Raw genomic sequence first — 13,686 nt, 5'->3', positions numbered from 1 at the left:
TGAAATTAAGGACTATTTGAAAACGGAAGAAGACACAGACAATAGCATGTCGGATCAAAATTCACACAGCATGCAGTCAAAAGGCCAAGCAGATAGAGATAAAGAAGAATCGATTGTCCTTAGGTGGTGACGTGAAAGGCAACAAGGAATAACTGCGGACGTTGAGGTCGAAGCAGAGCATTCATCCTGCGTCTCATTCCACCAGAGTCCAGACATTTCCTCTCCAATCATGTTTGCACTCGTTAGTCCTTACATACGGTTTAGTTTACTATGATTCTTCCTTGTCCTTTGCCTGGGACAAGCTCGATACCTCCGCTGTATCCAGTACAGGATTCTCTTACCAGGTGCTGGATACATGCTCGTTTCACTATGCGTAATATTTCCTCCAAGAGATTCAACAGAATCTAACTCGACCTACTCTGCGCCTCTGAGAATACACTTGCGTAATATTTCCTACAAATGATTCTTCAGATTCTAAGTCGACCTACCCGGACTTTCTGAGAGTACACCGCAATGAGTAATATTAGATTTCAGCAAGAGGGCAACAGACAATACAACAATTGTATAAGTTGGGAACATTTACATAGTGATTCTGCTCTGTCCTGTTCTAAAATCTTAAAACCCCCGTTGACGCTCGTAGGAAGGATTCGAGATTGAGCAAATACAAACATCTATCTGCTGATGCCACGATCACTGTGTCTCGAGAGGCTGCAACTCTGAAGGATCAATCAAGCCTTCTAGCACCACGAGGTGGTCCAATAGTGCGAATTTCTCATCTTCGAGGCTCCTCACTTCATTTTCAATGTCTCTCAGCTCATTACCCAAGGCACAGCTCTCTTCTTCCAGCAACAGATACTTCCGCCTGAGAGCCCGGTACTCATTTCCGGACGGAGAGGAGTCGGGCAATGAATCAGAATTCGATCTCTCTGACTGCTGCTGCTGCAGTGGAGACACTTCATTCTTCAGATTCCTTTTCGAGGGCTTGGCCTTCTGTCTTGGCTTCAGAGATGGAGTCCCCTGCTCAGGGTGGAAGCCCGGTGAATCAACACCTTGCAACTGGACCAACGAATTCTTTTGTTTTGAGGTTTTCTTCCGAGGCTTGATGTTCAGAATTTCCTCACGGAATGGCATATTTGGGTCTTGCATTCCTTGGAAGTTCTAGTTTCTCTGTGCCAAGTAAATTCACAAGTGTTAGTCTGCAGCTATCATTTCTTAAATGAAAATCTGTTAAATTCAATGACAAGAATATGGCACAACAACTTCCAGACAAATAAAATTAACTGAAGGTTTCACAGATCAAATTAAAACAACACCCCTTTAGAACTAACAATTTCAATGATTTTGGCTCCAGTTTAACTCAACTAGACAACAAGCTTCCACTACACTACGGAGCAATTGTAATAACTTACAGATTATACACGGATAACACGAGATTGAGTTCAGCGTGGATAAGACAACGCAACAGTACGTTCCCACCGACAACTTATGAGGAGCGGAAGCTCGTCAAACAAGAAGAACAGCTTACGGGCCTGCAGAAAGGAATCTATCAAACAGTACTTGCGGAGAAATATTGCGGAGACGACGCCATAAGGCATCAATATGGAAGTGATCTTGCTTAGAATATATCCAAGTCCAATCCCATATCGTTCAGCATAACAAAACCTGACCATCAACTGGAAAATTCACGGCCTAGCCGATCCGTAGAACATTAAGCCCAATCACAAAATCCAATTCCCACCCGACCGTCAAGACTTCGTGGATGTACAGAAAAAGAAGATTCTGGGATGATGTCCTCATACAGAATTACCAACACCCAACAAGATAAACATCAGGAAATTAGCCCTGAAACTGAATAAAAAACACGCATGGCGGATAAAGCTAACTCTTTTACAACTCGAAGGACTGGCTAACCAAGGGAATCGCCATAGAAGAAGGTTGAAATCGGGGAAAGATAAGGTCTAGGGTTTGAATGAATCTACCCAAAAACGATCGACTGATTTTGTTGTTGACGGGAGAACGATGGATCGAAGAAAACCCAGAACAGGGAAAGCGTTCGGCTGATTAAGATTACCTTTGCCGCCGTGAGGGGAGCAGAAACTACAGAGTCTATTCGACCGCTCCTGTCAGTTCCATCGGAGTACAGCCGCGAGAGAGAGAGAGAGAGAGAGAGAGAGAGACTATTCTGCAGCTTCGACTCCAGCGTCCAGCCAGATTGAAAATTATAGAGGAAGGTCGAAAAAAAAAGGTGCACGGAAGTCTTACTAATAGGAAACGAATTCGAAATATTATGATTTTATGCGGAAACGTGTGTTATTAATTGCATTCCTTATTTAACGTTCAAGAAGAAGGTATGTTGTCGTGCATTCATCCAAAATGCGAAAGCCGAACCGAAATTGGGAGGACGTGGAATGATCGAATTGTAAATTTTGTTTTCGATAGATACCAAATTGTAAAATTTTGTTTGAAGATCATGGTCTTATAGAAAACTAATTTTTTAAATTTGTATAAACAAGCTGTAAATATTCGATAATCTCTATACTTAGCTATAAAAAAAAAACACGTGAAGTTCTTATTGAGGACTAAAATGGAATAAAAATTCCAAATTGAAAAATAACAAGAAAATTCATGAGTTAATATATAGCTTGGGTACCGTTACTTATCAACTTCAGTTTTTAAGTGGAAATGAGTCCAAACCTGTATAAACCCAACGAAAATTTAATATGATGTCAGAGCAATGCATGTCCATTTGATTAATTCCCCATTTACTCACATTTGAGAGTATTTGGCTCTCTTTGTTATGCTCAAATAAGGCTACTACCACCAAAAGATAAATTGAATGAACGAGCGCCGGCGATGCATTTTTGTGGGATACTCCTATGGTAAGAAGGGATGGCGTGTTTATGATCTAAAGACCGGAGAAATTTTTACTTTGCGGGATGTAAGTTTTTACGAGAACTCTTTTCCCTTACAAGTGTCGGGAACAAGTAGAGAGGATGTTGGCACGCCATTGTTCTTGGACGTATACGATTCTGGAAGCCATACTGGTCGACATGAAGAAGGAAAGGAAGTTGAGGGCCGGCAGAATAGGGAGGCCCACAGACCTGCCCGCACGGAAAATGTGAAGGGCCCAAGCCCAACTGGGCCGGACAGTGACCGAATAGATCCGACAGACATCATTTCGGGTCGCGCCTCTCCGGGTCTCAATTCCCCGGGCCGCGTCCATTTCCCGGTCCGAAACGGCAATTTGACACAAGAACCTGGGCCTATCTCACCTGGAAGTCCGGCCCATGCTCCCCGATGTGCGTCTGATAGCCCAGACTGCACCTCCTCCACACTGGGCCTTTCCAATGAGCCCGGCAACGGCCCAGTCACCTCAGCTGATCCGAACCCAGCCTCCTCAGCTGATCCGGCTCAAGAGAATTTGACAGCTCTACGTCGATCAGATCGAATACGTGGGCCACCATTGTTTTTGAAGGATTTTGTATGCCATATGGCCAGGACCGACCCCGACTCCCTTCGCTCAACCGAGTCTCCAATCTCCTCAGGTACACCATACCTTCTCCAAGACTATTTGTCTTATACAGGTGCTACTAATAAATATGGCATGACAAGCTCTCATAAATATTAATCGGAGGTTAGGATATATATATGAATATTAAGAATTTTCATTGACGGAGGAAAAAGATGGATCACTCACAGAACTTGCAAATGAGCAAGTTTTCCAACTTCTTCAGGCAAGGCTCCGGTCAAGTTGAGATTGTCGAGCTTAATGTAACAGATTGAGAATGGCAGAGAAACAAAGCGTAGGAAGGAACACGATTGAGAAAAAAACATGAACAAAACGTTACATGTTGGTGACATAGCAGGAACTTTTCCAATAGATACAAGTGACATTGGTAAGGATGTTGGAGGATTTCACAAAGATTTTAAAACCTACTCCGACTCCGTTGCACGAAGTTTTTTTAGAGTGGATATGGAGTATATGATGTAAGAATAATAAGTGTTTCGTTTATAGGATCTCTATCAATCATGGCCGTAAAATTTTACCCCAGCAAAGAACTTTACACCTAAAACAATATAATGTACATGGAAAGTTCGGAGTTATTGGTAGTAATTGTGAAGGTCACGCAATCGAGGGTTTATTTCGTCTTACGTGACACGTTCTTAAATTTTGTCTTAACTTTTATATAATGCATATAGATTATTATATCAGTGATATTATTTAGTGTATGGATGATTTCAAATAGATTCATAGGATTCATTCACTACAAAAAAAAAAAAAAGACAAGTACTAATGAAAGATTTTACTAATGATTGCAATAAGTTTTAGTAGAACCGGAATTCACTAACAAATACTTTTTATCCAGCGATGATCAGCAACTAGGCCCTTAAGGTAACCACGGACTCTACTAGGAACAACTAGCTCGGGATCAGGTCCGAGAGGGTCCCGTACTATCACCGGTTTAAGCCCTGGGACAGAGCAAAAGTCGCGTTTGTTCAATAATTCCTTCCAAATCAACATCTTCCAAGTGAACGGCTCTCTTCCCGGGGAGGGACTGGCGTTTGTGATCGCGCCCGGGCAATAAACGGGGTTGACCAACTCGACCACTGATGGAAATGCCACCATTGACCTATTTGCTATCGAGTTTGACACGCTCAAGCAAGACTTTGATCCGGACACAAATCGCATTGGCCTCGACATCAACAACATGATTGCAATAAGTTTTAGTCGAACCTAAATTCACTAACAAATACTTAGGTGGCGTTTGATAACGGAGTAGGGTATGATTTTATTTAACTCCAAGGAATGAAGACAAAAGTAGTTACGAAAATTTATTATTAAAATATTAATTGTAATAATGATTAAAAAAACATGTGAGACGATTTATTATTAAATTGAAGAAAAAAATAAAAAGTAACGATTGTAATGTTCAATTGAAAAAAAAGTAACAAACAGTTGAAAGAATTTAGTATTAAAAAATTTAATTGTAATATTGGTTAAGAAAAAAGTATATGAGATAATTTATTATTAAATTAAATAAAAAGATAAAAAAATAATGATTATACTGTAAAATTGAGGGAAAAGTAAATTAGAGTTAAGTTAGTACAATGGTGTACTTTACTAACAAAATTCGAAACTTGTTAGCGTGAGTCAATATCTTTACTTACATATTATTACTACCCTTAGTAATATAAGGAGTAGTTATACTGTTGGTGTATACATTGATTTATAAATGCACAAAAGGCTGTCAATTAAGTAAATATTTATTCTAAGCAATCACTTTCTTTTTTCTAATATGTCATCGGCATGCTCTCCTTCATATGTATGTACATATGTATATACATATATGTAACATATTCGGCATTTAGCTCCAAATCATTTAATTCGCTAACAAATACTTTTATCCGGCTATGATTGGCAACTAGGCCCTTAAGGTAACCACAGACTCTGCTAGGAACAACCTGCTCGCGATCAGGTCTGAGATGGTCCCGTACGATTACAGGTTTAAGCCTCGGTATGGAGCGAAAGTCGCGTTTGTTCAATACTTCCTTCCTAATCAACATCTTCCAAGTGAACGGCTCTCTTCCCGGAGAGGGACAAGCGTTTGTGATTGCGCCCGGGGAATACATGGGGTTGACCAACTCGACCACCGATGGAAATGCCACCATTGACCTATTTGCTATCGAGTTCGACACGTTCAAGCAAGACTTCGATCCGAACACAAACCGCATTGGCCTCAACATCAACAGCATGATTGCAATAAGTTTTAGTCGAACCTAAATTCAATAACAAATACTTAGGTGGTGTTTGATAACGGAGTATGGTATGATTTTACTAAACTTCATTGAAATAAAAACAAAAGTAGTTAGGAAAATTTATTATTAAAAAATTGATTGTAATAATGATTAAGAAAAAAGTATGTGAGACAATTTATTATTAAATTGCAGAAAACAAAATAATAATAATAATTGTTTTGTTGAATTGAAGAAAAAATATTGAATAGTTGAGAGAATTTAGTATTTAAAAATTTAATTGTAATAATGGTTCAAAAAAATATGTGAGAGAATTTATTATTAAATTAAATAAATTGATAAAAAAGTAATGATTATGTTATAAAATTGAGGGAAAAGTAAATTAGAGTTAAGTTAGTAAAATAGTGTACTTTACTAACAAAATTCGAAACTTGTTAGCGCGAGTGAATATCTTTACTTACATATTATTACTAATGTTAGTAATATAGGGAGTAACATATTTTTAGTGTATGCATTGATTTATAAATGCACAAAAGGCCGCCAATTAAGTAAAGATTTATTCTGAGCAATCACTTTCCTTTTTTCTAATAGGTCATCAGCATGATCTCCATCGACCAAAAGCTCATGGCAGCACTGGTCCTTTATATGTATGTACATATATGTAGCATATTCAGCATTTAGGTCCAAATCATTTAATTCACTAACAAATACTTTTATCCAGCAATGATCAGCAACTAGGCCCTTAAGGTAACCCCAGACTCTGCTAGGAACAACCAGCTCGCGAACAAGTCCGAGGGGGTCCCGTATGATCACCGGTTTAAGCCTCGGGACTGAGCAAAAGTCGCGTTTGTTCAATACTTCCTTCATAATCAACATCTTCCAAGTGAACGGCTCTCTTCCCGGGGAGGGACTGGCGTTTGTGATCACACCCGATCTTGAGGTTCTGCTGGAAATTTTGGGGCAATACATGGGGTTGACCAACTCAACCACCGAATGAAAATGCCACCATTGACCTATTTGCTATCTAGTTCAACACGTTCAAGCAAGACTTCGATCCGAGCACAAACCACATTGGCCTCGACATCAACAGCATGATTGCAATAAGTTTTAGTCGAACCTAAATTCACTAACAAATACTTAGGTGGCGTTTAATAACGGAATAGGGTATGATTTTACTGAACTCCAAGGAATGAAGACAAAAGTAGTTACGGAAATTTTTTATTAAAAAATTAATTGTAATAATGATTAAGAAAAAGTATGTGACACAATTTATTATTAAATTGATGAAAAAAATAAAAAGTAACGATTGTAATGTTCAATTGAAAAAAAAGTAATGAATACTTAAGAGGATTTAGTATTAAAAAATTTAATAGCAATAATGGTTAAGAAAAAAGTATGTGAGATAATTTATTATTAAATTAAATAAAAAGATAAAAAAAGTAATAATTATGTTGGAAAATTGAGGGAAAAGTAAGTTAGAGTTAAGTTAGTATAATAGTGTACTTCACTAACAAAATTCAAAACTCGTTAGCGTGAGTTAATATCTTTACTTACATTTTATTACTACCCTTAGTAATATAAGGATTAGTGTATGCATTGATTTATAAATGCACAAAAGACTGTCAATTAAGTAAATATTTATTCTAAGCAATCACTTTCTTTTTTTAATATGTCATCGGCATGCTCTCCTTCGACCTAAAGCTCAAGGCAGCACTCGTCCTTCCTATGTATGTACATATTTATATACATATATGTAGCATATTCAACATTTAGCTCCAAATCATTTAATTCACTAACAGATACTTTTATTCCGCGATGATCAGCAACTAAGCCCTTAAGGTAACCACAAACTCTCCTAGGAACAACCAGCTCGCGAACAGGTCCAAGAGGGCTCCGTATGATTGCTGGTTTAAGCCTTGGGAAGGAGCAAAAGTCGCGTTTGTTCAATACTTCCTTAATAATCAATATCTTCCAAGTTATCGGCTCTCTTCCCAGAGAAAGACAAGCATTGGTGATCGTGCCCGGGCAATACATGGGGTTGGCCAACTCGACCATCGATGGAAATGCCACCATCGACCTGTTTGATATCGCTTTCGACACGTTCAAGCAAGACTTCGATCCGGACACAAACCACATTGGCCTCGACATCAATAACATGGTTGCCATAAGTTTTAGTCGAACCTAAATTCACTAACAAATACTTAAGTGGCGTTTGATAACGGAGTATGGTATGATTTTATTTAACTCCCAGAATGAAGACAAAAGTAGTTAAGAAAATTTATTATTAAAACATTGATTATAATAATGATTAAGAAAGTATGTGAGACAATTTACTATTAAATTGAAGAAAAACAAAACAAGTAATAATTGTTTTGTTGAATTGAAGAAAAAATAATTAATAGTTGAAAGAATTTAGTATTAAAAAATTTAATTGTAATAATGGTTAAGGAAAAGTATGTGAGATAATTTATTATTAAATTAAATAAAAATATAAAAAATTAATGATTATGTTGTAAAATTGAAGGAAAAGTAAATTAGAGTTAAGTTAGTAGAATAGTGTACTTTACTAACAAAATTCGAAACTTGTTAGCGCGAGTCAATATCTTTACTTACATATTATTACTACCGTTAGTAATATAGGGAGTTGTTATATTGTTAGTGTAACTTTGGTGCGAATTGTTCCATTAAGGTAATTGCAATTTAGATCACTGCAATTTTCGAAGTTTAATAAATCATCTTAAAGATCAAGTAGTTTATTGAAATGAGGATGTAATAATCCTAATACAGATCCTCAGGGTAGGCATGACAAGTTCTCATAAATATTAATCGGAGGTTAGGATACATATCTGAATAGAAAGAATTTTCATTGACGGAGGAAAAGGATGATCACTCACAGAACTTGCAAATGAGCAAGTTTTCCAACTTCTTCAGGCAAGGTTCCGGTCAGGTTGAGATTGTTGAGCTTACTGTAACAGATTGAGAAACGCAGAGAAACAAACGGAAGGAATAAGATTGAGAAAGGCGGAGAAACAAAGAGAAGGAAGGAACGCGATTGAGAAAAAACATGAACAAAGCATTACATGTTGGTGACATAGCAGGAACTATTCGAGTAGATACAAGTGACGTTGGTAAGGATGTTGGAGGATGTCACAAAGTTGTTCAAACCTACTCCAACTCTGTTGCACGAAGTTTTCTTAGAGTGGATATGGAGTATGTGATGTAAGAATAATAAGTGTTTCATTTATAAGATCTCTACCAGACATGGCCGTACAATTTTATCCCAGCAAATAACTTTACACCTAGAACACTATAATGTACATCGAAATTTTGGAGTTATTGGGAAAAGGTTTTAACTTTACATCGAACAATACAGCCCCTAATTAAGAAACAGTCTTTTCCATTGTGAATTGGTTTCAAACCCATCAACAATTCTGATCAAAGTGGTCAATCCAAGGATTGCTTAGGGAGAAAAATCCAAAACATAAAAGTTGAATAGAAATTAAGTTTAGGGATGGTTATCAGATGGTTGAGTCCCTCCCACATCCAACTTAATTCTATTCCAACTCCGAGCTGGATTTAACAGCCCCTAACTCTGTCATCACTGAAGTAGCTTCCAACATTCAGTGCAAGCCCTCCCATCCATCTCCCTTACACTGTTTGGGAGTTTTTAGGGGAGGGAGAAGAGAGGAGAGAAGAGGGGGAGGAAAGGGGAGGGAGGAATATGAGAGGAGAGGAAATGGAGGGAGAATGCATATCTTGTGCATATCTTGTTTGGGAGATTTTAAGAGGGAGAAGAATGGAGAGGAGAGTCAATGAAGTAAAAGTATATTATAAACCAGTGATAATTTTAAGTTACATTATTTAGTTATAATTTGATTATATTAAAGGTCACTTTTATCTAAACCATAAAGATTTTTTTACTGTATCAAAATGAATTATACGCGCATTAATTAAATTATTATTTTATGTATTCGTGACAAGAAAATTTTCATGTTAAAAATTATTTTAAAAATAAATGAAAATGTTTTTTCGTTTTAAGTCAAGTCTTATATATGAATAATCAATAACAAATATAAATTGTCTACTTTTTTTATTAAGATTTGTAATTTAATTTTTTCATTAAGTGCATATAAATTTCGATCAATTATTTAACATGCTATTATATGCTTTTTTAAATTACGTTTAACAATTTACCGAAATCAGCAAAATATATAATTATAACAACTTTTTATAATTCCATATGCGTAACACGCTATTATAATAATTGATCTTACTTTTATACTTAATTGTTAAATTTAATATGTAGTAGTTTTTTTATATTTTTATAAAAGTAAAATTATGCGTAGAATTACGTCTATTACTGCTATAAAGACTACGTATCAAAATTATAACAGTAGTATATATTAAAATAGTATAACAGTCGTGTAAAGAGAGAGTGTGTGTGTGTATATATATATATATAACGGTAGCATATTGAGAAATGAAAGTGGTAGTAGTACATCGAGATATAATAGTATGTAGTATAACGTTACCGTTATATATATATAATAGTAGAGTGTATATATATATATATTAGAACGATATGTGTCAGCACCCAATTTCGGTCCATCGGCTCCAGGAGGGGCAAAATTGTCATTTTCCAATTTGTCATTTTTTTTAAAAAAAATTAAAAATTAATTAAAAAAAATGTCAGGCGAACCGGGCAGCGTTGACCTGCCCGTGAATGGCCGGCCCAGAAAAAAAAAAAATTGTTCGGGCAGGCCGGGCAGCACTCGCCGGCTGTCCGCGATCCCCGCCGGCCCGGAGATCCCCAAAATCTCGGATTTCCGCGATTCCTCCAAAATCGGCTGAAATCTTAACGGAAAAGAGAAAGAGATTGCAATTAAACAGAGGGAAATACAATTCGAAGGGGGATGAACAGGACCCAGTGAGAGAAATCGAAAAATTGGCTCTCGTTTGGGGGAATTTTGAGATCGGAGATTTCGGGAACCCTCACCGGAAAACGCGACTTTTCCCCTCGATTCCGGCCGTTTCAACCCCGGCGAAGTCCAAATCGGACACTGCGCAGCCCAAGTGGTGCCCAAAGCCATCTCCCGAGCCGTTGTCGCGGCGTCCAGGGGCGAGAATCGCCACCCGCAGCCCCGTCGCCGCCGCTCCCCCCGATCCCGGCCGCCCTTTGGCTAACGGACATCGGCCCATTTCTTTTGCTTCGCAGGTCCAACCCAGAAGTTCAGCCCATTTCGGCCCAACATCCCCAATCCGGCCCAGCGCTCTTCCAGACGGTTTTCTCCTTTGGGCGGGCCATCCGATCCGACCCGATTCATCAGGCGATTTTTTTTATTTTTACAAAGAAGCCCCTCAACTTTTCGAACTAGGTAAATTCTTGACTTAGTGGCATGATTAGGGCTCCTTTCCTGAGTATTATTGCTTGCTTGATGGATATAATGTGAAATGAGTGTTCTTGGGTCGCGTGGGTGATCGGATTTGTCCCGAACTCGATTTTACGAACTTTTTATTTTGTCACATTTCAGTCCAGAGGACGTATTTTATTTTTTTAAGATCTGCCTCGAATTTCAAAATTATTTTCAATCAAGCCCTGGTCATTTTATTATTTTCCAATCAGTCCTTGGATTTTTCAGAATTTTTCCAAGAATCCCAAAGAACTTATCAAATTGTTTCAGTCTAGTCTCGGGACCATTTTTCACCCTTTTCAGATCTGCCTCGAATTTTAAAAATTCTTTTCAATCAAGTCCCAGTCGTTTTACTATTTTCCAATCAGTCTTGGAGTTCCCAGAATTTTTCAAGAATCCCAAGGAACTTTCCAAGTTGTTTCGGTTTAGTCTCGGGGTCATTTTTTTTATTTTCAGATCAGTCCAGATTTTCAAATTCATTTCAAATAAGTCCTAGGACATTTTCAGTAATTTTTCAAATTAGTCCCCATTTTTTTAGAATTTTCAAATTAGTCCCCAATTTTTTTTCAGAATTTTCAAATCAGTCCCTGCTCTTTGAAATCGTTCAATTCAGTCCCTTGGACATTTTCTAAAAATATCCGACCCTTTTCTACTTGGATCACCCACCGACAATGTATGTGCCCCATTTAAATATTTTATTTTTGTAATTATATACAATGTGACCATGTCGAAAATTAGAGTTTATCGGGCGGTCAACTAATGGCTATCTCGACGGCTCGAAATCCGTAGACTAAAGCATTCGGCAAATTTCTAGTTAACCTAAGATTCTACATACGGGATAATCGGGACGTTAAATTTGGCTAAATTAAATCACTTGACTCTTTTAAATGAATTGGATGAACCGATTAATAATCTGTAATCGCGTCGACAGTTCAAGAACTGTCATCACTCCCTTTTTAAATTCACAATTTCAAAAGCATTGAGATACGTGCTACGTAATTTTGATTTTTCATACACACACATATTTTTCGATTCAAGGGGGATGACTATCGGTTTTTGTCCTGTCGTTACTATAGTATATGTTTGTGTTTAGAGCGGGTTAAAACATGGAAAAACAAATTAATCACAAATTCGGCTTAATTAAACATGGGCAAATAGTCAAGTAGAGGGTTAGGTTTTGGGTTTTAGGTGAAAATACTCTTAATCTGTAAAAGCCATATTGTCACGATACAGAATAATCTAAAAACAACCCACACATTTGAGACTTGACTATGGACATCACGTCTGTCGGGTCCGTTAAAATAATGCCGAATGTTACATGCCCTATCTATTACTCCTTTTGTTTGTTTTAAGGTAGGATTTGTATGCCAAGATACCTCGGTTAATAATCAGTTAATTCACGTAAATTCGGCTATAACAAAAACCCGTTGTTTGTTTATTTGAGCTTACTTGTTACATTTTTACAATTATTTCTTATGCGGATCGAGCCTGATCCCTTAGGACTCGATTCACACTGGGTCCAACGCCCATAACCGTCGATCACGGGGTCCAATACCCCCATACACCGAGTGCGCATTTAATTTTATTTTCGGTCTTTTCCAAAACTACACGGTGAGCATAAGTGAAATCATGGCTGAATGCGAACCGACCGGAATTTAGTCATTGTAGCTTGTCTTTTATTTATTTGAGAGAACAATGTAAGGTTTTATATTATACATATATTCATGTAAAAATCCCGATCGGAGAGTGGACGGTCAGAGCGTTTCTTCGAATTTATGGTGTCAAAACGCATAAGATGAGCAGAACTTAATTAAGCGGTAATTAAATTAAAATGGCAAGCCTAGTAAGCTAGAGTACCGAAAGGGCGTGTGGGATATATGCCCACACGTAATAGAACCACCGAATTCGGAATTTCCGATTCCGTATAAGACCATTGCCTTAGCATACTAGGTGTATCCATACCCCTAGACCTGGGCGGCTCACCGGCCCTCGACTTTCGAATCGTAAACAGGTAGTGGCGACTCCTTCTCACGTGCGTCCGTCGCACGTCCCCGGAAAGGTGGACACTTCCAAGTCGCGTTGCATTTAGGAGCGCGCATGCGTGCCCCGACGAGACGAAATTCGGGTGCGCATAGTATGCATACTTTATAGTATTACCGTTATATATATAAACAGTAGTAAATCACAGTAATATAAAGTTAAAAAAATTATTATAAAGAGAATTGTACACAGAAGAGAATAGTAGTAAATAACACATGAATTTTTCCAAATTCCTCCCGCTTTCCCTTTCCCTCAAACAAATCTCCCGAACAAGGGAAACACTCTCCCAGCAAATCCTATTCCCCCCTCTCCCTCCAAATCCACCTCCCAAACGCACCTTGTCCTATGGGCTTAATGAATTTTGAGTTTCAGTATGCCTAGTATTCATTGCACACCCATGGCTCCTCAGCTCTCACGCACCCACCATTGTCCATATAATAATTGCGTTTGGATATATACGGACCCAATAAATATCACCGAT

The 13,686-nt window shown here is 37.9% G+C and overlaps 1 protein-coding gene across 3 annotated transcripts; it reads right to left on the bottom strand.

Moving 5' to 3' along the window:
• Positions 1 to 504: 504 nt before the first annotated feature.
• LOC116212358 lies at positions 505 to 2,248 on the bottom strand. 3 transcript variants are annotated; one of them, XM_031546920.1, is made up of 3 exons: positions 2,072 to 2,245; positions 1,410 to 1,529; positions 505 to 1,167 (listed from the first exon to the last, which is right to left on the bottom strand). In XM_031546920.1, the coding sequence occupies exon 3, from the start codon at positions 1,144 to 1,146 to the stop codon at positions 691 to 693; it is 456 nt and encodes a 151-aa protein (XP_031402780.1). In that variant the 5' UTR covers positions 1,147 to 1,167; positions 1,410 to 1,529; positions 2,072 to 2,245; the 3' UTR covers positions 505 to 690. The 3 variants fall into 3 exon arrangements, with proteins under 3 accessions (XP_031402780.1, XP_031402781.1, XP_031402782.1); XM_031546921.1 differs by lacking the exon at positions 2,072 to 2,245 and adding an exon at positions 1,668 to 2,059; XM_031546922.1 differs by lacking the exon at positions 1,410 to 1,529 and having other exon boundaries at positions 2,072 to 2,248.
• Between the last annotated feature and the right edge of the window lie 11,438 nt (positions 2,249 to 13,686).

This window comes from Punica granatum, chromosome 6, assembly GCF_007655135.1.
Source record: "Punica granatum isolate Tunisia-2019 chromosome 6, ASM765513v2, whole genome shotgun sequence".
NCBI lineage: Eukaryota > Viridiplantae > Streptophyta > Magnoliopsida > Myrtales > Lythraceae > Punica > Punica granatum.
Note: the sequence above shows the minus strand (reverse complement) of the source record. Positions and strands in the feature narration are given on the sequence as shown.

Excerpts from the sequence above, each read along its gene's own strand:
- LOC116212358 (XM_031546922.1), bottom strand. The coding sequence starts at position 1,146 with ATGCAAGACCCAAATATGCCATTCCGTGAGGAAATTCTGAACATCAAG.